Source organism: Heptranchias perlo, chromosome 20 (assembly GCF_035084215.1).
Source record: "Heptranchias perlo isolate sHepPer1 chromosome 20, sHepPer1.hap1, whole genome shotgun sequence".
Lineage (NCBI taxonomy): Eukaryota > Metazoa > Chordata > Chondrichthyes > Hexanchiformes > Hexanchidae > Heptranchias > Heptranchias perlo.
Window position 1 is genome coordinate 48,776,117 of NC_090344.1, and position 26,520 is coordinate 48,802,636.

The window sequence follows — 26,520 nt, forward strand, 5'->3', positions numbered from 1 at the left end:
TTATAGTCCAACAGTTTTATTTGAAATCACAAGCTTTCGGAGCTTTCCTCCTTCGTCTCTATGGTGCATCTCATCTTACAGGTTTACAAGAGAGACACCCAAAGATCCAGTTGCTTATCAAAGAAAGAAATTCAGTTCTGAAGTAAACATGAACCTCCATCACTGATTCTAATTTTGTTTTGTTTTCAAGTGCTGAGCTGTGTTGTTGCACTATTGTATATTATTTCACCTCTGAACAAACTTGCCCTGTCGTTTTAGTCTGTTTGTATTGGCCAATGTGTTATTTTTCTCCTTTGAATGAACGGTGAAGGCCTTGGGTTTGCAAACTGTTAACCAGCGGTTCGAATGCGAGTGCAAGGGTTCGGAGAAAGATCAAACTGCAACAGTCCTTCCTCCATCACAGATCAGAGGCTGAATGGAACAGGTGAATTGAAACATTCTTAGAAGAGGTTATAATGATGAAGGTTGGGCAGGAAAATAACAAAATATAAATGCAACAAGGGACAGCAGGGGGAGAGAATAAGTGTTTTTAATGTTTCCTTTTGAAGTTCAGGGGTAATACTACAGCAGTAAAGGTCCTCCCAACATGTGAGAACTTGCATTACTGGAATGTTAGTGTTTGTGAAAACAGAATGTGGCCTCCCAAGGAGATACATGCAGGCACGTCCAAGGATATGGCTAAGGGCTAATTCTTAATTAAAACAAAATGACTATATTCAGTCATTTATTATATCAATTCTTAATACGTTGCATATTGGTTATAACAAGCTTATTTACAAAAGAATGCTGTAAGGTTCTGAAGCACATATATAATTGCTTTAGAGAGTCATATATCTGTCATTCTCCCAGCAGAGCCTGATTTTCACTATAAACAAATGTTCCAGCCTCCTCCACAGCTAAAAGTTCATTCAGTGAGGTTACACAGCAGTCATGCTCTCTCAACATCTCAGGGTATGAAGCAGACACATGCTCAATCCGTACAGAGCGGCGGACTGGGGTGAGGAACTTCAGACCTTGCTGCCCAACAGATCGCGTTCTGCCCAGAGTTTCTTTTCCTCTGCAAAGAAAGATGCATTTTGAAAACATGCCACCATTTTGCCCATTTAATTCCCTGCAATCACCATCTTCGTGGGCCCTGGTGACGCAGGAAAGCCCAAAATCCAGACTGCACATGTAGATCATGGCAAAAAGAATCACTTCATAACTGACCAACAGGAAGTACATCCAGAATGGGGCACGATGGAGAGCATCAGCTTGGAAGCGCTCCACCTGGACCGAAGGATACAGTGCAGCCTGATCATAATGCACTGATTCATGTGGACCCAATTCACTTGATTTACTCAATGTTTGTTATAGCCGGACAGATCAGAGCAGTCATGAGGCTGGAAACCAAGGTTGCCACATTCCAGTCCTCCACATATGCTGCTCACTATGTGAGTTTCAGGTTCTGGTAGTCAGAGATTTGTTTTATCAATCCAAGCAAACACCAACGTCCTATTCTAATTTTATCCTCTGCTCCCTCGCCTTTCTGATGATCATTTCTAAAAAGCCAGGATGAAAACTTGAAGGGAAAAAATTTACATAGGGAAAGAGCAGGGGACTGGGATTAATTGGATAACTCCTTCAAAGAGCCGGCACAGGCACAATGGGCCAAATGGCCTCCTCCTGTGCTGTACCTCAAAAAAGGATGTGATAACAGAACACTTAGAAAATATCAACAGGATTAGACAAAGTCAACATGGATTTATGATAGGGAAATCATGTTTGACAAACCCACTGGAGTTTTTTTGAGGATGTAACTGGTAGAATCGATAAGGGAGAACCAGTGGATGTGGTTTATTTAGAATTTCAGAAGGCCTTTGATAAAGTCCCACCTAAGAGGTTAGTGTGCAAAATTAAAGCACATGGGATTGGTGATAATATACTGGCATGAATTGAAAATTGTTTTACAGACAGGAAACAGAGAGTAGGAATAAATGGGTCTTTGTCAGGGTGGCAGGCAGTGACTGGTGGGGTACCGCAGGGATCAGTGCATGGGCCCCAGCTAGTCACAATATATAGCAATGATTTGGACATGGGAACCAAATGTAATATTTCCAAGTTTGCTGATGACACAAAACTAGGTGGGATCGTGAGTTGTGAGGAGGATGCAAAGAGGCTTCAAGGCGATTAAGACAAGTTGAGTGAGTCGGCAAATACATGGCAGATGCAGTATAATATGGATAAATGTGAAGTTTTCCACTTCGGAAGGAAACAGAAAGGCAGAGTATTATTTAAAATGGTGATAGATTGGGAAATGTTGATGTACAAAGGGACCTGGGTGTCCTTGTACATGAGTCACTGAAAGCAAACATGCAGGTGCAGCAAACAGTTAGGAAGGCAAATGCTATGTTGGCCTTCATTGCAAGAGGATGTGAGTACAGGAACAAGGAATGTCTTCCTGCAGTTGTATGGGGCCTTGGTGAGACCACACCTGGAGTATTGTGTGCAATTTTGGTCTCCTTACCCAAAAAAGGATACACCTGCAATAGAGGGAGTGCAGCGAAGGTTCGCCAGACTGATTCCTGGGATGGCAGGACTGTCATATGAAGGAGATTGGGTCGACTCGGCCTGTATTCACTCGAGTTTAGAAGAATGAGAGGAGATCTCATTGAGACATATAAAATTCTGACAGGGCTAGACAGACTGGACGCAGGGAGGATGTTTCCCCTGGCTGGGGGGGGGGGTCCAGAACGAGGGGTCACAGTCTCAGGATACGGGGTAGGTCATTTAGGACTGAGATGAGGAGAAATTTCTTCACTCAGAGGGTGGTGAATCTGTGGAATTCTCTACCACAGAAGGCTGTGGAGGCCAAGTTACTGAATATATTTAAGAAGCAGCTAGATAGATTTCTAGACACAAAAGGCATCAAGGGGTATGGGGAGAAAGCAGGAATATGGCATTGAGATAGAGGATCAGCCATGGCCATATTGAATGGTGAAGCAGGCTCGAAAGGCCAAATGGCCTACTCCTGCTCCTATTTTCTATGTTTCCCTACTACAATACTATGCTAACGTACAGGGTTTCAAATCATGGACGGAATCAGCAACGAGGCGTACCATCTAGACTGCATCTAACAAACTAATTTTTGTACTTCGCCTTGAGAAAGTTCAGCAGTTTTAAATTCTTGCTTGCTTTCCACCCTCATTGGGAAAAAAAAGGCCGATTCAAACCCTTACTTGTGCACTTGAGGTGTTTTGGTGACTCTGTATTTGACCACAGATGAACCTCGCCCACCAGCCTTGCCACATAAAATCCTCATTGCCGTTGTATGTGGTGTGACGATGGAAGACTCTCTGAAATCTTCAGTTTCGTTATCTTCCTTTTCTGTCAAAGAGTACAAGAACAGTCAAAGTTGAGAAAAGGCCAATCGAAGTCCATTCCTTGAGCACCCTAAATCTCTAGTCCATCATCCAACTACATTTTCAACACTCCGAACCCAAATATTTTCTCTGGCAGATTGTTCTAAATTTAAACCAGTAAGATGTGCTTTATTTTTCACCAATTTAAATTTCTGACTTGGCCTGACTTACTCTTAATATTCAGGGCTCATCCTCTCCATATCATTTCATATTTTATGTATCCGGATGAGGGTATCCTAAACAATCTTCTTTCCGGAATGCATAGCTTGATTTTCTCTAAACTTTCCTTACAGGTCATTGCCTTTACATAGATAAAATTTTCTCCTTCTCGACATCCACTTCATTGCATGTCCTTTTCGGAGCATGGTGTCCAGAACAAGACACAGTGCTCCATGTGTGGACTCCTCAGCATAACCTCTAGACATGTACTGTAATCATTAAACATTCCACTTAACTACAATAGTTAAACAAGAGAAATCGTACAACAGATTATACAGGAAGGGAAAGGACTGACCTGGGGACAAGGAAAGGGGAGATGAACCTATTTGAGAAACAGTATTCTCTTTTCTTCAAAATCAACAGTTAACAGTTCACACACACAGATTTCCACCTCTTCTCTCCTGGATCTATTAACTCTTGCTGGGCATATTTCCAACTGGCACTAGGCACTCTCCCCTCAAGCACCTATCCTTCACACATGAACTACACAATAAGTGTCATGCTAATTTACCATGAGGGGAGGAGGAAGTGAGCAAGCCCAACCTGATCCTGTCCTCACCTGCATGCACTTTTGAACAAAGGTCACCAACAGCAATCAAGAACAGGACCCCAGCTTCCCCCCAAACGAAGGGGTGGAGATACTAGCTGCAGTGTCCTTGCTGACACACAGCTGAGGTGAACTAACTCAGCACAGACGGGGCATCAAATCTGGAACCATTCTGATCTGTATGGCTCAGCTACTTGCTGCCTTAAAAGGGGTTTAATTAAACCAACAGGAGCACAGAAAACTGGAGGTATAAAATCGGAAGGAATTACATTCTGTCGAGGGGATGCCAGGTGGGAAAGGCCCTAATAATACTAATAACTTTATTAAACATCTCAATATTAAAGACATTTACATATATGAAAACCAAGCATCTGCAATATAAGCAGGTTCTTAGCGGTCATGTTCAGGACAAGATTAGACCCTGTGATACATTAATGGACTAATAATCTGCAAGGAAAGACATCATGTGTTCTCGGCACCGAGCCAAGCAGTCAGATGATCAGCAGACTTACCAATACAATAGACGTGTAGAGGAAAGGTATGAGAAAAGATGACATAGTAAGGCACAAGCAAGGTAAGTAACATTCGTGCCAGGCAATGACCATCTCCAACAAGAGAGAATCTAACCACCTCCCCATGACAGTCAACGGCATTACCATCGCCGAATCCCCCACCATCAACATCCTGGGGGGGGTCACCATTGACCAGAAACTTAACTGGACCAGCCATATAAATACTGTGGCTACAAGAGCAGGTCAGAGGCTGGGTATTCTGCAGCGAGTGTCTCACCTCCTGACTCACCAATACCTTTCCACCATTGACAAGGCACAAGTCAGGAATGTGATGGAATACTCTCCACTTGCCTGGACGAGTGCAGCTCCAACACCCCCCAGGACAAAGCAGCCCGCTTGATTGGCAACCCATCCACCACCCTAAACAGTCACTCCCTTCACCACCGGCGCACAGTGGCTGCGGTATGTACCGTCCACAGGATGCACTGCAGCAACTCGCCAAGGCTTCTTCGACAGCACCTCCCAAACCCGCGACCTCTACCACCTGGAAGGACAAGAGCAGCAGGTACATGGGAACACCACCTGCACGTTCCTCTCCAAGTCACACACCATCCCGACTTGGAAATATATTCACCGTTCCTTCATTGTCGCTGGGTCAAAATCCTGGAACTCCCTTCCCAACAGCACTGTGGGAGAACCTTCACCACATTGACTGCAGCGGTTCAAGGCGGCGGCTCACCACCACCTTCTCAAGGGCAATTAGGGATAGGCAATAAATGCCGGCCTCGCCAGCGATGCCCACATCGCATGAACGAATAAAAAAAAGCCACGAGAAAAGCAACGATCGTGTCGTGCAGGCGCACTAAATAGGATTACATCATTTACAAGATGACTTAATGAGTTAACGTGTTATATATTAAAAATAACCAGAACATGTTGACTTGTTAGCATCACGCTCGCAAGACGTTACTAACAACGAAAGCTCAGGGACTTTAACTTCTCGCTTCAACCAGTGTAAGCAGATTAGAACGACGCACTTACAACTCTTCCTGATGAGTCCTCCCGTATCTGTCTGTACCAGTAACCTCATGGTCACTGTACGTAGTATGAAATGTAATATGAAGTAAAAGCATTAAACTGGCGTTTCATTATTTCCTGGTTCTCGAGCTTGTTTAAAGGGGTCTGGATACAGATTATCCTGTTAAAAACCCAGTGTATATTTAGCCGATTGGGAAGCAAAAACTCAATGCATTCCATAAACAAACACAAAACGATGATTAGATGCCTGAACAATCTGTTCTAATACAGATTATGATGCTTGTACCGACCTGACTGCAAAAACAGCCAGGAATCCAAACTTCACATTCTTGGCATCCATCTGTTGTGCAACACCACAGCACCTTCTTAAAATTAAATTTACAAACATGCACTTCATAAAAGTGTTTAAAAAAATGGGCCCTGATGCTAAAAACAGATAACAGTAGTAGACAGTAATTCCTTCAGTTCAAGGGGTGCACTTAAAATCAGTTACGGCTGAAGAACTTTCAGGAAGCCCAGCATAACCAAGCTCCTTTTTACTGCTGTGAACTTACCTGCGGAGGTTGTTCGAGAGCTTGCATTCCTCATGATGATTTCAACCAGAGCAGATCGCAGATCTTCGACAGGCTGAGAAATAGTTAGCCAGAGTTTATTATTGTAATGTAACCAACAGGACAAGAAAGGTTGTGCATTTTGACAGTGTAACAGGACAATGTACAACAATGTAATTCTGTGCTTCAGCAATCTGGTCACAACCTCTTCTCCAGAGCATTGAAGGGTAGATTTTCGGAGTCCCCAACAATGCACTCAGACATCAGGAAACTGATTTTGATTCATGCTTGCGATGGGTAAGATACTCATCACAGGCAAAAGCTTTGAAAATCTACCACACGATACTGTCACCAAGTACGAAGAAAAACAATGCAATGCTTAATGAAATTATTAGCTGGACAAATGGTGTGCGTGTGTGTAAATGTTAACGTGCTGCAGTTAAATCAGGTACCATTAAAAACACGCAGTTTACAATTAACATCAATAATTTCAGTGAAATTATTTGCTTTGCCCTAATTTAAAATACAAACACAAGTCCATCACACTAATTGAGAACAGACAAGATAGAAGAGCTATTTAAAGTAAAACTTTTTAAAAGCTGTTTTTCTCTCCCAACAACCCCACCCCCCCCTTCTCCTGACAGTATTACCTCTTGCTGGAGTATCGTCCCACAGGCCCAATTGCCAAAATTACCTCAGACAAGTGGCTATTCTTCATGTTTAAGTCTAGACAGTGAGTGTCAGCAGGCCACTGCAATATGGAAAACATTGCAGACGAGCCAGATATGCCCTCGTCTCAGATCTACCCACACGCATCTCCCATCAGGGGTCACTGCATAGTCATCAGAGGCAGGAGCCCTGGCCAACTCACCCCCGTCCCCTCCTTAACCCAGGGATACTGAGGCCAATTCTATAGTCCATACCACCACCACAGCTGAGATTGGCTGACCCACAGACTGGATTAAACCTGGGTCCTTCAAATCGGTACGGTTCAGTACTTCACTGGGCACCATGTCTAGGTTTTATAATATTAACATATGGCTGACTTTGGTTTGTGCAGAGTTCTCGATATACTTTGGATCTGTTTACTTGTATCAGGATAAATGCACTGACTAGCAAATATCATCCTGACTTCTCTAGAATGGGGAGTGAAAAGACAATCTGACCAGATCATAAGCATGGGACACATGTATTAGTGCAGAATACACTGTATGCAGAAAATTCTGTATATTACAGGAGGGGAGAATCAACCTCACCTCAAACTAAATGCAGCCTGTTGATCCAAATGATTAAAATGGTGCTGCTGCTTCAAGTGAAAACCTCCGTGCTCCAACCAATAAACCACTTTTTGTGATAAAAATTACTAGAACTTTCCAGTTCACAAAGCAGCTACATCCAAAATGACCTGGGCTCAGGTCAATCAAATTGCATGTGAATGGGTCATTGTCATTCACAACATTTTAACGCACTTTGTCACCATTCTTTCAAATAGCCATTTATTAGAAATTAGAGAGGTGCAAAAGCTGTAGAGTGGTGATAACTGGGGCTTCAACTAACCTAATATCGACTGGGACGACAATAAAAGGCACAGAAGGGAGGAATTTTTGCAATGTGTTCAGGAGAACTTTCTCAACCAGTATGTTTCCGGCCCAACGAGGAAGGAGGGATTGCTGGACTTTGTTCCAGGGAATGAGGTGGGCCAAGTGTCAGTGGAGGAGCAGTGACCGTAGTATCATAAAGTTTAGAATAGCTATGGAAAAAGGACATGGACAACGCTGAAGTGAAAATGCTCATTTGGAGGAGGGCCAAATTCAATGGAATGAACACAGATCTGGCCCGGGTAAATTTGAATAATAGATTGGCAGGCAAAACTGTACTTGAACAATGGGCGGCCTTTAAAGTGGAGATGGTTCGGGTAGAGTCCAGGTACATTCCCACGAGGCAGAAAGGTAGGGCAACTAAAGCCAGAGCTCCCTGGATGGCAAAAGAGATAGTGAGTAAGATGAAACGGCAAAAAGGGGCGTATGACAGACGTCACATTGATAACACAAGTGAGAACCAGGCAGGAGGTTCAGAGGGGAAGTGAAAAAGAAAATAAGAGGGGCAAAGAGAGAGTATGAGCATAGACCAGCAGCCAACATAAAAGGGAATCCAAAAGTCTTCTACAGGCACGTAAACAGTAAATGGGTAGTAAGGAGGGGTGGGACCAATTAGGGACCATAAAGGAGATCTACTCAGAGGCAGAGGGCATGGCCGAGGTACTAAATGAGTACTTTGTCTCTGTCTTTACCAAGGAAGATGATGCTGCCAGAGTTTCAGTAAGGGAAGAAAGAGTTGAGATACGAAATGGGCTAAAAGTTGAGAAAGAAGAGGTACTTGAAAGGCTAGTGTTCTTAAAGTAGATAAGTCACTCGGTCCGGATGGGATGCAACCTCGGTTGCTGAGGGAAGTAAAAGGTGGAAATTGTCCAGATACTGGCCATAATCTTCCAAACACCCGTCGATACAGGGGGGGGTGGGGGGGGTGCCAAAGGACTGGAGAACTGCAAATGTCGCCCCCTTTTCAAAAAAGGATATATCCAGAAACTGTAGGCCAGTGAGTTTAACCTCAGTGGTGGGGAAACTTTTAGAAACGATAATCCGGGACAGAATTAACAGTCGCTTGGACGAGTGTGGATTGATTAACAGATCCATGCTGGCTTTCCCAAAAGGCAAATCATGTTTAACTAACCTGATCGAGTTTTTTGATGAGGTAACAGAGGGTAGATGAGGGCAATGCAGTTGATGTGGTGTATATGGACTTTCAAAAGGCATTTGATAAAGTGCCGCATGGTAGGCTTATCATCAAGATTGCGGCCCATGGAATAAAGGGGGCAGTAGCAACATGGATACAGAATTGGCTCAGGGACAGGAAACAGAGAGGAGTGGTGAACTGTTGTTTTTTAGACTGGAGGAAGGTGTACAATGGTGTTCCCCAGGGTCGGTGCTGGGACCACTGCTTTTCTTGATATATTTAATGATGCTAACATCCCCATCCTCAATGATGGTGAAGTCCAGCACGTGAGTGCAAAAGACAAGGCTGAAACGTTTGCAACCATCTTCAGCCAGAAGTGCCGAGTGGATGATCCATCGCGGCCTCCTCCCAATATCCCCACCATCACAGAAGCCAGTCTTCAGCCAATTCGATTCACTCCACGTGATATCAAGAAACGGCTGAGTGCACTGGATACAGCAAAGGTTATGGGCCCCGACAACATCCCAGCTGTGGTGCTGAAGACTTGTGCTCCAGAACTAGCTGCGCCTCTTGCCAAGCTGTTCCAGTACAGCTACAACACTGGCATCTACCCGACAATGTGGAAAATTGCCCAGGTATGTCCTGTCCAAAAAAAAGCAGGACAAATCCAATCCAGCCAATTACCACCCCATCAGGCTACTCTCAATCATCAGCAAAGTGATGGAAGGTGTCGTCGAAAGTGCTATCAAGCGGCACTTACTCACCAACAACCTGCTCACCGATGCTCAGTTTGGGGTCTGCCAGGACCACTCGGCTCCAGACCTCATTACAGCCTTGGTCCAAACATGGACAAAAGAGCTGAATTCCAGTGGTAAGGTGAGAGTGACTGCCCTTGAAATCAAGGCAGCATTTGACAGAGTGTGGCACCAAGGAGCCCTAGTAAAATTGAAGTCAATGGGAAACAGGGGGAAAACTCTCCATTGGCTGGAGTCATACCTAGCACAAAGGAAGATGGTAGTGGTTGTTGGAGGCCAATCATCTCAGCCCCAGGACATTGCTGCATGAGTTCCTCAGGGCAGTGTCCTAGGCCCAACCATCTTCAGCTGCTTCATCAATGACCTTCCCCCCATCATAAGGTCAGAAATGGGGATGTCCGCTGATGATTGCACAATGTTAAGTTCCATTCGCAACCCCTCAAATAATGAAGCAGTCCGAGCCCACATGCAGCAAGACCAGGACAACATCCAGGCTTGGGCTCATAAGTGGCAAGCAACATTCGTGCCAGACAAGTGCCAGGCAATGACCATCTCCAACAAGAGAGTCTAACCACCTCCCCTTGACATTCAACGGCATTACCATCGCCGAATCCCCCACCATCAACATCCTGGGGGTCACCATTGACTAGAAACTTAACTGGACTAGCCATATAAATACTGTGGCTCCACCAGCAGGTCAGAGGCTGGGTATTCTGCGCCGAGTGACTCACCTCCTGACTCCCCAAAGCCCTTCCACCATCTACAAGGTACAAGTCAGGAGTGTGATGGAATACTCTCCACTTGTCTGGATGAGTGCAGCTCCAACAACACTCAAGAAGCTCGACACCATCCAGGACAAAGCAGCCTGCTTGATTGGCACCCCATCCACCACCCTAAACATTCACTCCCTTCACCACCAGCGCACTGTGGCTGCAGTGTGTACCATCCACAGGATGCACTGCAGCAACTCGCCAAGGCTTCTGCGACAGCACCTCCCAAACCCGCGACCTCTACCACCTAGAAGGACAAGAGCAGCAGGCAAATGGGAACACCACCACCTGCACGTTCCCCTCCAAGTCACACACCATCCTGACTTGGAAATATATCGCCGTTCCTTCATCGTCGCTGGGTCAAAATCCTGGAACTCCCTTCCGAACAGCACTGTGGGAGAACCTTCACCACACGGACTGCGGCGGTTCAAGAAGATGGCTCACCACCACCTTCTCAACGGCAATTCGGGATGGGCAATAAATGCCGGCCTCACCAGCGACACCCACATCTCATGAATTTCAAAATTTGCAGATGACACAAAACTTGGAAGGGTAGTAAACAGTGAGGAGGGTAGTGATAGACTGCAAGAGGATATAGACAGAATGGTGGCACGGGCGGACACGTGGCAGATGAAATTTAATGCAGAAAAATGCGAAGTGATACATTTCGGTAGGCAGATCAAGGAGAGGCAATATAAACGAGAGGGCACAATTCTAAAAGGGGTTCAGGAACCGAGAGATCTGGGGGGTATACGTGCACAAATCGCTGAAAGTGGAAGGGTAGGTTGAGAAAGCGGTTGAGAAAGCATATGGGATCCTGGGCTTTGTAAATAGAGGCATAAAGTACAAAAGTATGGAAGTCATGATGAACCTTTATAAAACACTGGTTCAGCCACAACTGGACTATTGTGTCCAGTTCCAGGCACCACACTTAAGGAAAGATGTGAAGGCCTTGGAGAGGGTGCAGAAGAGATTTACTCGAATGATTCCAGGGATGACGGACTTTAGTTACATGGATAGACTGGAGAAGGTGGTTGTTCTCCTTGGAACAGAGACAATTGCAAAGAGATTTGAAAGAGGTATTCAAAATCATGAAGGGTCCAGGCAGAGTGGATAGAGAGAAAACGTTCCTATTGGCGGAAGGGTCAAGAACCAGAGGACATAGATTTAAGGTCATTGCCGAAAGAACCAAAGATGACATGAGGAAAAACTTTTTTAAAAATCGCAAGTGGTTCGGATCTGGAATGCACTGACCGAGGGTGTGGTGCATTCCAGCGGGTACGGTAGCATAGTGGTTATGTTAGTGGAATAGTAATACAGAAACCAGGACTAATATTCTGGAGTCATGAGTTCAAATCCCGCCACGGCAGCTGGGGAATTTAAATCCAATTAATTAAAATCTGGAATTTAAAAAAATTATCAGTAATGGTAGCCATGAAACTACTGGATTTTCGTAAAAACCCATCTGGTTAATTAATGCCCTTTAGGGAAGGAAACCTACCGTCCTTACCCGGTCTGGCCTATGTGACTCCAGACCCACAGCAATGTGGTTGATTCTGAAATCGCCCACTAAAATAGCCAAGCCAGTCACTCAGTTGTTCAAGGCGGCGGCTCACCACCACTTTCTCAAGGGCAATTAGGGATGGGCAATAAATGCTGGCAATGCCAGCGATGCCCACATCCCATGAACGAAAAAAGATTCAATCATGGCCTTCAAAGGGGAATTGGATAAGTCGTGGAAAGGAAAAAATTTGCAGGGCTGCGGGGATAGGGCGGGGGAGTGGGACTCGCTGGGTTGCTCTTGCATAGAGCCAGCACGGACTTGATGGGCCGAATGGCCTCCTTCCGTGCTGTAACTTTTCTACGATTCTATATAAACTGAGGACAGGCATTTCTAAGTGTTTTGGTGAAGGACAGAAACTAAATTTGAGAGCCTGGGACTCAACGATCTGAATTCCCTTTAAAACTTTCCCAGTATCCTTACCTCTGCACCACTGTGAACAGCCTGCTGAAACATGGCAATGACAGCCTCCACTGTGCCAGTTAATTCCAGCAGGCGTGCTTGGCAGATCCAGTACTTAGCAATCTTGTCACTTTCTGGAACTTTCTGCAGAGCTGCAGCCACTTGTTCAGGAGGGAGACCCTGAAGGGATACAAAGGAAGCTATAAACTTTCAAGATGTGGAGATGCCGGTGATGGACTGGGGTTGACAATTGTAAACAATTTTACAACACCAAGTTATAGTCCAACAAATTTATTTTTAATTCCACAAGCTTTCGGAGGCTTCCTCCTTCCTCAGGTGAACATTCATTTCCATACCGTTCACCTGAGGAAGGAGGAAGCCTCCGAAAGCTTGTGGAATTAAAAATAAATTTGTTGGACTATAACTTGGTGTTGTAAAATTGTTTACAATAAACTTTCAAGTTAGAGATTGTGCAAGGACAGACATGAACAGCAATCCAAAGAACCAGTCATCAGTGGAGAATAAAGGAAGAATGTCTACCATTCAAAGAAACACTCAGAAAAACCACACCAGGGAGTTTCAGCCAACTTGCAGCTGCTGAAAAAGCCCCTGTTTAAACATACGGAGAACATTGGGTTTGTCAGTCAAAAGGATATTGAGCAAGTTGAAAATAACTTGTACAGTTGGGGGTTTTTGTTTCATTAAGGAGTAAGCTGATTTATAAAAGTAAAGCAAAATTGAGTAATAGTTTCTGCTTCCTTGAGAGCACTGAGGTAACAATTAAGATAAGTGTTCCACAGCTATTTGAAGGATCTGAGCAGATTGCCAGCTGGGAGAGGACTGGAAAAATAATTGCTCCCCCTCGCCTCCAAACAGCCCCTATGCTGACGTGGCTGATGTGCACGATGCCCCTCACCACCCACTTTTAATCCAATAAGATACATTTCTATTTTTCTACATTGTATAAGACAGTGCACCTCTAGCACGCATCCTGTAACTGGAAAGTGACAGTGTGCTCTTTGGTTATGAAATGACACCAATGACTTTCCCTATGGAACTTCCATACCTTCTCCAGTAACTTCATGCAGTCATCCAACATGTGGTTCGCCTGATCTGCCTGGCTCTTCTGCTCTTCCTCCTCAATCGCCTCCCAGAAAGACAGCTCCAGATTCTTTTTAATGGACTTTACTGCTTTTTTTAAAGGGGTTGGCATGGGAGGGCGTTTGTAGGTTTTCCCTTTGGATGTCAACCACTCTTCAAGCTGTTTCCTAAGGCAAAACATTAATATTACATTATGAAAAAAAAACATAACACCAGTTTTTTAGAACAGGGAAAAAGAGCAAAAGAAACTAGGGTGCGGGATGAAGTATTAGAAGTGTTGCGATCAGTTGTGGTATTATATAAATTTTACTAGTACAAGCTGCGACAAAAACACAACAAGTTGTGCAGAGAAAAGCAAATACACCACCCAGTACAGTGTGCATCAAGGTCCAAACATTTTGGACAGTCTTAATTTTAAACCTCCCAGAAATACTAGAGAACCAAGGGTCTGGCAAGAATGAGGAACTGAAAGAAATTAGTGTTAGTAAAAAAATACTAGAGAAATTAATGGGACTGAAAGTCAATAAATCCCAAGGACCTGATGATCCACATCCCACGGTTTTGAAAGAGGTGGCTATAGGGATAGTGGCTGCATTGGTTGTAATCTTCCAAAATTCTATAGATTCTGGAATGCTTCCTGCAGATTGGAGGGTAGCAAATGTAACTCCACTATTTAAGGAAGGAGGGAGAGAGAAAACATGGAACTACAGACCTGTTAGCCTGACATCAGTAGTGGGGAAAATGCTAGAATCGATTGTCAAGGATGTGATAACAGTACACTTGGAAAATAACAACTGGATTTGACAGAGTAAACATGGATTTATGAAAGGGAAATCATGTTTGACAAACCTTTGAGAATGTAACCAGGAGAATAGATAAGGTGGAACCAGTGGATGTGGTGTATTTGGATTTTCAGAAGGCTTTCGATAAGGTCCCATACAGGAAGTTGGTGAACAAAGTTAGAGCACATGGAATTGGGGGTAATATACTGACATGGATTGAGAATAGGTTAACAGACAGAAAACAGAGAGTAGGAATAAACAGGTCTTTTTCAGGTTGGCAGACTGTGGGGAATCGCAGGGATCGGTGCTTGTGCCCCAGCTATTCACAATCTGTATCAATGATTTGGATGGGGGGACCAAATGTGATATTTCCAAGTTTGCTGATGACACCAAACTAGGTGGGAATGTGCATTGTGAGGAGGATGCAAAGAGGCTTCAAGGGGATACAGACAGGCTAAGTGAGTGGGCAAGAACATGGCAGATGGAATATAATGTGGAAAAATGTGAAGTTATCCACTTGGGTAGGAAAAACTGAAATGTAGAGTATTTTTTTAAATGGTGCGAGATTGGGAAATGTTGATGTTCAAAAGGGACCTGGGTGTCCTTGTACATGAGTCACTGAAAGATAACATGCAGGTACAGCAAGCAGTATCTTGGCCTTTATGACAAGAGGATTTGAGCACAGGACTAAAAATGTCTTACTGCAATTATAAAGGGCCTTCGTGAGACCGCACCTGGAGTATTGTGTACAATTTTGGTCTCCTTACCCAAGAAAGGATATACTTGACATAGAGGGAGTGCAACTTTAGGTCAGGAGACCAAAACTGTACACAATACTCCAGGTGTGGCCTCACCAAGGCCAGATATAATTGCAGTAAGACATTTTTATTCCTGCACTCACATCCTCTTGTAATAAAGGCCAACATATCATTTGCCTTCCAAATTGCTTGCTGCACCTGCATGTTATCTTTCAGTGACTCATGTGGAAGGACACCCAGGTCCCTTTGATCATCAACATTTCCCAATCTCACCAGACTGATTCCTGGGATGGTGGGATTGTCGTAAGAGGAGAGATTGAGCAGACTAGGCCTGTATTCTCTAGAGTTTAGAAGAATGAGAGGTGATCGCATTGAAACATACAAAATTCTTACAGGGCTCGATGGGGTAGATGCAAGGAGGACGTTTCCCCTGGCTGGGAAGTCCAGAACCAGGGGTCAGTCTCACAATAAGGGGTAGGCCATTTAGGACTGAGATGAGGAGAAATTTCTTCACTCAGAGGGCAATGAATCTTTGGAATTCTCTACCCCAGAGGGCTGTGGAGGCTCAGTCATTGAGTACAGAGATCGATAGATTTCTAGATATTAAAAGGCATCAAGGGATATGGGGATGGTGCAGGAAAATGGCGTAGAGGTAGAAGATCAGCCATGATCTTGTTGAATGGTGGAGCAGGCTCAAGGGGCCGGATGGTCTACTTCTGCTCCCATTTAGAGTCATAGAGAGTTATACAGCACGGATAGAGGCCCTTCGGCCCATCGTGTCCGCGCCGGCCATCAAGCTGTCTACTCTAATCCCATATTCCAGCATTTGGTCCGTAGCCTTGTATGCTATGGCATTTCAAGTGCTCATCCAAATGCTTCTTGAATGTTGTGAGGGTTCCTGCCTCCACAACCCTTTCAGGCAGTGAGTTCCAGACTCCAACCACCCTCTGGGTGAAAAAGTTCTTTCTCAAATCCCCTCTAAACCTCCCGCCTTTTACCTTGAATCTATGTCCCCTTGTTATAGAACCCTCAACGAAGGGAAAAAGCTCCTTAGTATCCATCCTATCTGTGCCCCTCATAATTTTGTACACCTCAATCATGTCCCCCCTCAGCCTCCTCTGCTCCAAGGAAAACAAACCCAATCTTCCCAGTCTCTCTTCATAGCTGAAGCGCTCCAGCCCTGGTAACATCCTGGTGAATCTCCTCTGCACCCTCTCCAAAGCGATCACATCCTTCCTGTAGTGTGGCGACCAGAACTGCACACGGTACTCCAGCTGTGGCCTAACCAGTGTTTTATACAGCTCCATCATAACCTCCTTGCTCTTATATTCTATGCCTCGGCTAATAAAGGCAAGTATCCCATATGCCTTCTTTACCACCTTATCTACCTGTTCCGCCGCCTTCAGGGATCTGTGAACTTGCACACCAAGATCCCTCTGACCCTCTGTCTTGCCTAGGGTCCTCCCATTCATTGTGTATTCCCTTGCCTTGTTAGTCCCTCCAAAGTGCATCACCTCGCACTTTTCCGGGTTAAATTCCATTTGCCACTGTTCCACCCATCTATATCGTCCTGCAGACTGAGGCTATCCTCCTCGCTATTTACCACCCTACCAATTTTTGTATCATCAGCGAACTTACTGATCATACCTTTTACATTCATATCCAAGTCATTAATGTAGACCACAAACAGCAAGGGACCCAGCACCGCTGTGATACCCCACTGGCCACAGGCTTCCAGTCACAAAAACAACCTTCGACCATCACCCTCTGCCTTCTGCCACTAAGCCAGTTTTGGATCCAAAGTGCCAAGGCACCCTGGATTCCATGGGCTCGTACCTTCTTGACCAGTCTCCTGTGGGGGACTTTATCGAAGGCCTTACTGAAATCCATGTATACCACATCCACTGCGTTACCCTCATCCACACGCCTAGTCACCCCCTCAAAAAATTCAATCAAATTAGTCAGACATGATCTTCCCTTGACAAAGCCATGTTGACTATCCCTGATTAATCCTTGCTTCTCCAAGTGGAGACTAATTTTGTCCTTCAGAATTTTTTCCAATAATTTTCCTACCACTGATGTTAGGCTCACTGGCCTGTAGTTCCCTGGTTTTTCCCTACTCCCCTTCTTGAATAATGGTACTACATTAGCGGTTCTCCAGTCCTTACGTTCTTAAATATTAATGCCAGAATAAAAGCAATAATGTGGAATTTCTGTGGTGCAGGCAGTTAGAAACTGGCAGGATCTTAACAAGAATATTTCATTTTTTTGTAGCTAGTCCCGTCCCATCCCTCTCTCCAACCTCATGTGAACCTCATCATCTAAATCTGAATGATTTTTGTGTTATGAAACCAGAGCGATGTTACTAACAGGGAATTGGAACATTTTCACACTTTTTGCACCTATTTTAGTAGCAAGCACTCTCTGCTTATCTGAAGTGGGTTCGGTACAGGGTGAAACTCTATTTACTTTGCCTCAGCAGTGAACTTAACACCGATCTCAGACCAGCAACCCCCAAAGCACCACTTGACATCTCCAGGTTACATACACAAGTGTGCACTGAATTGGGGTATAAACCCATATCCAATAGGAACTTGGTTGACTGTCCAGTCTGGCATTCATGAAGGAAGAAAGAATCAAAGAACAAGAGTTGGATTTTATCAGAGTGGACAAACCCATATCCCAGGAGTGTTGGATAGTGTACTAATCTTCTGTGCCACAGTCCAAGTGATTGATAACTAAATCTTTTAAACCGTGTAACAGACAAACCAATTATTAATGGAGGATATAAATTCAAGCACAGATGTTTCCATGTATTTTCGGTGAACAGAAAGCTCCTTTCATAATCATATTCTTTAAAAGTCACCTTACCAAAACAGCGAAGCTCCAGGTTAAAACAGTCAAACCATTTTTATGCAGGAAAAACAGTGAATTCTTTTACCTCCTTTCATCTTTTCCTTTTAACGTCTTGGTCACAGAGCTTGGATCTCCCCAACGCTTAGTGGTGCTCATTGTTGATGCAGTAGATTTGCTTGTACTCTGTACTGCTCCTTTACTTTCCGTTATGTTTCTTGCAGGAGACCCCAAATCTGAATGCATTGAACGTCCATCAGGTCTTGTAAAAGGTTTCCATATTTTTATTGGCCCTTTTCCAGTGGGATTAGTTCCATTCCAGATGCTTGCACTCTGTGGGGGTAGCCCAGCACCAGCACTTGGCTTTGATTTGTCAATTGCCAGCTGTTGTGTTGACTTGCTCAATCTCCTGTCGCCATAGTTCTTATCCATTGTGGACTGTTTTGGAACCATCACTCTGCCTGCAGGTTTGGCTGCACTCGAGGCTGCCTTGGCTGTGCCTGCACTCGAGGCTGCCTTGGCCGTGCCTGCAGGTTGGGCTGCACTCGAGGCTGCCTTGGCCGTGCCTGCAGGTTGGGCTGCACTCGAGGCTGCCTTGGCCGTGCCTGCAGGTTGGGCTGCACTCGAGGCTGCCTTGGCCGTGCCTGCAGGTTGGGCTGCACTCGAGGCTGCTTCGGCCGTGCCTGCAGGTTGGGCTGCACTCGAGGCTGCTTCGGCCGTGCCTGCAGGTTGGGCTGCACTCGAGGCTGCTTCGGCCGTGCCTGCAGGTTGGGCTGCACTCGAGGCTGCTTCGGCCGTGCCTGCAGGTTGGGCTGCACTCGAGGCTGCCTTGGCCGTGCCTGCAGGTTGGGCTGCTCTCGTGGCTGCCTTGGCCGTGCCTGCTGGTTGGGCTGCTCTCGTGGCTGCCTTGGCCGTGCCTGCAGGTTGGGCTGCTCTCGTGGCTGCCTTGGCCGTGCCTGCAGGTTGGGCTGCTCTCGTGGCTGCCTTGGCCGTGCCTGCAGGTTGGGCTGCTCTCGTGGCTGCCTTGGCCGTGCCTGCAGGTTGGGCTGCTCTCGTGGCTGCCTTGGCCGTGCCTGCAGGTTGGGCTGCTCTCGTGGCTGCCTTGGCCGTGCCTGCAGGTTGGGCTGCTCTCGTGGCTGCCTTGGCCGTGCCTGCAGGTTGGGCTGCTCTCGTGGCTGCCTTGGCCGTGCCTGCAGGTTGGGCTGCTCTCGTGGCTGCCTTGGCCGTGCCTGCAGGTTGGGCTGCTCTCGTGGCTGCCTTGGCCGTGCCTGCAGGTTGGGCTGCTCTCGTGGCTGCCTTGGCCGTGCCTGCAGGTTGGGCTGCTCTCGTGGCTGCCTTGGCCGTGCCTGCAGGTTGGGCTGCTCTCGTGGCTGCCTTGGCCGTGCCTGCAGGTTTGGCTGCTCTCGTGGCTGCTTTGGCTGTTCTGCCTATGCCAATAGCACTTAACCAATTGTCTGACCCACTGTCCTTTGATCTGCCAACTTGTGTTTTAATTGTCTGTTCTGTAAACTGTTTAATTAAAGCTGAACTGACAGAGTGTCCAGCATTTAGAGCTGTACCCACAATGTACTTGTTTTCTTTTTCTTCGTCACCTGATTTATGGAGAAGATTATCAGCACATGCTGATGTGCTGCTTACAGGTTTCAAATCCCCTCCATACTGTCCAGATTGAGCTGTCTGTCTAGCAAGAGACTCATTTTCTGTTGTATTTGACTCCAATGGGAATAATGTAGGTACTTTTTTGATCTGAATGTCAGCAGTCATTTGGGGAACTGTGCAAACAGCTTTGGAGAGAGTTTTCTTAGCTTCAGTGGTTTTCGTGTTGGGTTGAGCTCGGGACCTAGCAGCCACTGATTTGACATGGTTGGTAGAAGCTGGGTTATTTGCGCCTTTTAGTTTAGGTGGTTTTGTAGGACCACCACCTTTCAAGTCTCCTCCCTGAAACAAATAACAAAATTAGAAAAAGCTCATGCAGTATTGAAAGAAAGTTGAAACTGAACAAATCGAAGTAGATTTTTCATTGCCTAAACCTTTGTACTTGAATTAAGAGAAGCATTGGGCTCCAGGAGGGTCTCAGCATCCCTGATGGCAAGAATGTCAGATTATTTACTCTAAGCTGTTGGCCTTCACTATGTTCTTGCCACTGGAGTCTCCCACAGCCAGGAAGTGGGGACAAAAGCAATTGTGGTTAGATCAGTTAAACAGTTGATAGGTGGTTGGGATCAGGGATGGCTGTCCATTCCAACAGATAATAAATGGTGCATGGTGCAGAAAAACACATCTTGGAACAGAAACTTTAATTAATACATCAAGGAGATATAACTTTTATAAAAATAGATCCAATTAAAATTTAAGCATCAGAGAGGAGATCATCACCCATTAATCCGAGCCAGATTTAAATTCAGCACCTAGGGGTTTAACACAAAGGTTAAATCGCTGTGCCCGCAAGTCTCATTCAATACCACAAATAAAAAATCTGGGAAGATAATATAAGACATGCTCAACATTCACACAAACGACACACTGACTTTTAAGACTGATCTAGCACATTGCCTTGTCGTTTGTTAGCTCCTGAAATGGTCAGATGAGGAGAAACCACACAGAAAAACACTGCATCGAAAAAATCAATTCATGTATGGCACAGAGGTTCAGAACAAATTATTTGAAAGTACATTTTTCCTCACGGTGAGAAAAACAAGCCATAACATTTCTCCACTGCTAATCAATGAACATTCCCAATGATCAGCAGTGTGAGAATTGTGACAAGCAAATTGTAACTTTCGATAAACAATGTCACAAAAATAGTCATGAATGAAGGTGCCAAAAATGACCATCAGTAAAGACCTAACACAGGGTGTCAGTATTTTGAGAAATTGAAGGAATTCAAAAAGTTGATCAAGTTAATCAGCCCGTTAGCTAAAATTTAGATGGTGCAGCATTGAAGTACCAACATGCATTCCATTCGCAACCCCTCAGATAATGAAGCAGTCCGAGCCCGCATGCAGCAAAACCTGGACAACATCCAGGCTTGGGCGCATAAGTGGCAAGTAACATTCGCGCCAGATAAGTGCCAGGCAATGACCATCTCCAACGAGAGTGAGTCTAACCACCTCCCCATGACATTCAACGGCATTACCATCGCCAAATCCCCCACCATCAACATCCTGGGGGGGGGTCACCATTGACCAGAAACTTAACTGGACCAGCCATATAAATACTGCACTACAAGAGCAGGTCAGAGGCTGGGTATTCTGCGGCGAGTGACTCACCTCCTGACTCCCCAAAGCCTTTCCACCATCTACAAGGCACAAGTCAGGAGTGTGATGGAATACTCTCCACTTGCCTGGATGAGTGCAGCTCCAACACTCAAGACGCTCGACACCATCCAGGACAAAGCAGCCCGCTTGATTGGCACCTCATCCACCACCCAAAACATTCACTCCTTTCACCACCGGCGCACATAGGCTGCAGTGTGTACCATCCACAGGATGCACTGCAGCAACTCGCCAAGGCTTCTTCGGCAGCACCTCCCAAACCTGCGACCTCTACCACCTAGAAGGACAAGAGCAGCAGGCACATGGGAACACCACCACCTGCACGTTCCCCTCCAATTCACACACCATCCCGACTTGGAAATATATCGCCGTTCCTTCATCGTCGCTGGGTCAAAATCCTGGAACTCCCTTCCTAACAGCACTGTGGGCGAACCTTCACCACATGGACGGCAGCGGTTCAAGGCGGCGGCTCACCACCACCGTCTCAAGGGCAATTCGGGGTGGGCAATAAATGCCGGCCTTGTCGGCGACGCCCACATCCCATGAACAAATAAAAAAAATGCGTGTATCAGTGACGGGACACAGCTTACTACCCAGTTTCCTTTCCTAGAGGCCCCCCCCATCTTAAGCACACCATAGGATGGGTTAGGCATTTCTAGGTAGCGGACAAAAAGAGCTATTTCCCAGGAGTTCTCAATTCTCTCCTTCTGACTGAAAATCTCAGTTGGAATAGTCCATTCAAGTTGGACTTAATACTGAATACGGAAGCACTCAGAATTGGAGGTTACTAACTTGGAAGTGTTCTTTATTAAAAATTCAGCCTGTTACCAATAATTTAGTTTCATCCGTAGTAGTTTGCTGAGAAGGATCATATTCTGAAGACCCTTCCTACTTACCAAGCCAACTTTGGATGGAGCAGTTGGTGGCTGTATTTTCCTATTCGTCTTGTCCTCTAAATAGTACCTAAAAAGACATAATATTTTTCTGTGCAAACTGGTTCCAAAATAAAGAACACAAGACGTAGAAATTATTTACTCAGCTCCTATCTCACACACCAACTTCCTTAATGGGCCATTATTTTTCATAGAGAATTAATGGATAAACAAACAGCCCATTCAAAAAAGTCAATCTGATAACATGCTCTCAACGCTCAAAGCAGCAAAGCTGTTTTACAGGGCATTCTACAAGTATAGTATGTCAACAAGTGGAAGCTTTAAACAATTCATGGTAATAATAGATCCCTTTATATAAAAGTCAGCTCTGCAAAAACTATGTCATGGGCTGATTTAACAATATTACGTCAGGTAGTCTTAAAAAAAATGCTTGGAATTAGAAGACATGTCGTATTAGAATCAGAATTTAACTCCAAGGAGGATTTCTGTACTGGTGCATATGGTACAGAGCGTCTGGAGTATGTTTTATAATTAGCAAATCCCAAATGTACTGGGGATATCAACAAGGAAAAAAGTAAGGAAACCAATTGAAGACAGTGACTGTCAACATTTTTTGTCAATGCAGTGAAAAACGTTACTGGTGCCACCAAGTGGTGAGGCACGGGTTTGATTCCTCTCAGCATAGAAAGTAAGGTTTCTATTAATGGTGGTGCTCAGCTGGAGCCTGTTCAGGTAGATTCAATAAATTGTAAGGGACCTGTTAGCATATTGAGTACATTGTACACCACCAGTGGAAAGAATTAAAATCAAATACAATTGTAGGCCATTTAAAATGAATTAAGAAGCACAACATTAAAGTAAACATGGTTAAATGTGACTTTTTTTCTATAATATAAAAGTACAAATGTACAAAATAAACCCAGCAACAAGATTGGAAATACATGCACACACACTATTACTGGGTTGCCACAAGGAGTCAAATTTGGACAATAGCAGAGAATAAGGGAGCAATTCACCAGGACACCCTCTGCTACAGGAGATGTCGAGTTGAGCAAGACCCAATACAGCAGAAACACTTTGCAATAAGGTGACTGTTAGATCATCTGCAATTGACACAAAGCAGTCCGGAGAGTAAATTAACCATCAGGGCGAGAGTTTAAATTGGTGATTGTGGGACACAAGGCAAGATACTCAAACCATCAATTCACCATTCTGATCAACAAGATATTTTAATCTGATGTGGAATAGTAAAAAGTGCAAATTAACAGGGTGCAATCCATCAGATTACTGAATGTCAGGATTTGAATATGCCAATCAGTAATTTAAATTGCTTCCTTCACTCTCAGCTTTCATATGAAGCAATGTGGCAACACACAGTCTATCACTTTACACTGAAATTCTAACAAGCTTGCTCTCATAACCTTTGCAGACAAACCTGGCATTAGGACCTGGAATCTTCAATTTCCCTTTTCTCGTGAGATAGGCTTCAAGTTGTTGCCTTCGACATTCTGTTTCATGAAGAAAGATTACAAGTCAAAATCACAATGCATCATTTAAATTAAACTCAAAAATGCACTGAACTCACGTTCAATAGAAGGTTACATGTGACTAACTGGAGTTTGCTCAAAGATACTCTACCATTAATGTCTCAAACCAGTTTACAGAAAGCAAAATACAAAATTGTCAAAAAAAAAGAGAAGTTACAATCTTTTGCCTGCACCTTACTTTGGATTTACTCCAGCATGCAGATTCTCTCAGTTTCCCTCCATGTGAAGGTAGGCACATTTCTTTCTCCCTCTTATACTATAATCCCAGTAATTGCTTTGAAAATTTAGCAGAAATTAAGTAGCACTTAATTCTACCGTCAAACAAATGCAGCACAATTTTCTCTCATGTGAGCTGTGTTAATATTCTCATAGAATGCTGGGATACAGACAAACCGATGGGACAGCTGTCTTGCTGAATCTACACCGTCCATTTAGTAATTGGCCAAGGTGGAAGAGGTTTTGTCTGATGGAGTGGCATGGCATATAACAGGAAGCACAATTTGAAACTATCACTCCCCCACAGCTGCTGAAATCATTATTCACACTTGTCACCTATGAACTCCATTTCTTCAAAGTCCTGCTTGCTCATCTCCCAATCACCAACTTTTATGAAACGTCACCCCCTGCACCATTAGATGAAGCTTGTGCATCTATTGTCCTCGTCCTTGCTGACCTCTATGGATGCACCTGTCTTCCCAACACGTTGAATGTAAAGTCTTGATCTTCAAATCTCTCAGAACTCAGCTTGCTCCAAAGCATTAACTGGTCGTCTCTCTTTTCAGAAAGTGAGGCACCTACCACATATTCCCAACACTTTGCACTTTTATTTTAGATTGTTGTTTTTTCCTTTTTTCATCTGACTAAGCCCATGCATGCAGCACATATCATACAGCTTGATAGCAACTGTACAGGTGCATTTTTTAAACATTTACAATGTGTACACAAGTGTAAAAATTCAAACAAAATGGACAGCAACAATACCAAAGTATATGCAGATACATGTCAATGCATGTGAGCACATCCATGCACTTCAGTAATAGTGGCCAATGCATCACTCGGCTCATTAATATTAATACAGCATAGGGGAAGAAAGACACACTTAACCCAATACATTTTCCGTGTGATGCTCTGAATTTATTCCCTCATATTGCTCTGAGCCCCAGTGACAGCCTTCCACTTAGCAATACTTCACGCTAGTGGTTTGTACAGCTCAAAATGCTCTCTCCAAATACATGATGTGGAGATGCCGGTGATGGACTGGGGTGTACAAATGTAAGGAATCTTACAACACCAGGTTATAGTCCAACAGTTTATTCATTCTCCAAATACAGACCAAGTTTGGAAAGACACAATCTTTAACTTTAAATTAAATTGACACATTTCACACACACACAGTCCAAGATCCTAGTGGTGACTGTGCACATTTCACGATTTGGGTGACTGCTCCAGACACAAGAATAGCTGATAACATTTTGAAATACAGAAGCAAAGCCAGTAGGCGGAAAAAAAAAGTTGCTCTTCTTGCCACAGACCCTGTACATGTAAACATCAGTTGCTTTTATATTGCTCTTGCACCGCTCGCTGCTGATGCACAAATCGCACAGACAGCAACAACTGAGAGCACTGGATTTTGAAAAAAAGACTGGTGGATCAGACAACTCTTCCTGTGTCTAGTAAATATGCTACTCCAACAGCAGCAAAAACCTAGTAGATACACTATGTTGTGATACCATCACATTCATGCATGCAACAATTCCATATCGTCGTGTCACAACATTTACTTCTTATTTACACCAGTACTGGCACATAGGGCACACTGGCCAACTGTCAGTCCATCTCCTCTTGTATAAAATACCAGCACCCACTTTGCCACTGGCTTAGAGGAGACCTTCGGCAAAAAGGGGGGTCGAGATCATCCCTTTGGCCCCTCTCTCAAACTCCGCCATGAAACATGGAAGCAGTTAATAACAGGCAACTAAACAGGAACACACAAGTGAATCAAAATGACTACTCAGGTTGCCAGCTGCCTATTTTTGCATCTACCGTATATATTTTAAACGAGTAGGCAGCCGACAAATTTGTTTTTTTTAAAAAAGAGGTAAACTGGCCACCAAAAATCTAATCGCTAAAATATACAGAGCGACTTTGTGCCACATCTGTGACCTGCGATACAGAGGGATTGTCATTTAGAATGGTGCGATGCTGTTGCTTTTGTCGGGATGCAAAGCAGCTCTGGACACATCAATGCAAGGACAGCGGCGTGAGTGTAGAGTCAGGAAGGAATCCAAATAACTCGACACCGCACCAAAGCCAAAAAAGATAGCAATACATGGCAAACAAGTTACAGCATCCAAAAACAAACAGGTGCAACCTGGAAGCGTGCACATCTGCATCATTGGGGGTTGGGGGCGGGGGGGGGGGTCCAGAGTCTAAGGTCAAGGCGGTGGGGGTGGGGGGTCCAGAGTCTAAGGTCAAGGCGGTGGGGGTGGGGTCCAGAGTCTAAGGTCAAGGCGGTGGGGGTCCAGAGTCTAAGGTCTAAGGTCAAGGCGGTGGGGGTGGGGGGTCCAGAGTCGAAGGTCAAGGGGGGGGGGGGCGGGCCTAGGTTTAACCAGGGCGGGGGTTATTAACGGCCCTCGGGGGGCTCTGACAGCCGCTTTCATGCCCTTCAATGACAGCAGGCCGGGTTTGAGTTTCCCGGGAGCACGACGACCCACCTCCTCAGCACCCCACCCGGCCAACTCCCTTACCTGACTCCGAAATCCGAAGGCGGCCGAGCCGCGAACCGGCCTCCATCCTCACGGAAACGGTCACTCCCCCTCCCG

General features: G+C 44.9%; 1 protein-coding gene across 1 annotated transcript; it reads right to left on the reverse strand.

Moving 5' to 3' along the window:
* On the reverse strand, positions 1-26,520 carry ckap2l (cytoskeleton associated protein 2-like). Its single transcript, XM_068001277.1, has 9 exons — positions 26,446-26,520; positions 23,587-23,659; positions 22,155-22,221; positions 18,072-19,921; positions 13,556-13,757; positions 12,511-12,669; positions 6,272-6,344; positions 3,219-3,366; positions 1-1,057 (listed from the first exon to the last, which is right to left on the reverse strand). The coding sequence occupies exons 1-9, from the start codon at positions 26,489-26,491 to the stop codon at positions 838-840; spliced, it is 2,838 nt and encodes a 945-aa protein (XP_067857378.1). The 5' UTR covers positions 26,492-26,520; the 3' UTR covers positions 1-837.

What these genes read in the sequence shown, in the direction of transcription:
- ckap2l (XM_068001277.1), bottom strand. Translation starts at nt 26,491, where the DNA reads ATGGAGGCCGGTTCGCGGCTCGGCCGCCTTCGGATTTCGGAGTCAG. An exon ending in CTCCATCCAAAGTTGGCTTG is followed by an intron (nt 19,922 to 22,154) that starts GTAAGTAGGAAG and finishes TATTTGTTTCAG; the next exon opens with GGAGGAGACTTGAAAGGTGG. An exon ending in AAAGGAAAAGATGAAAGGAG is followed by an intron (nt 13,758 to 18,071) that starts GTAAAAGAATTC and finishes GTTTTGCCTTAG; the next exon opens with GAAACAGCTTGAAGAGTGGT.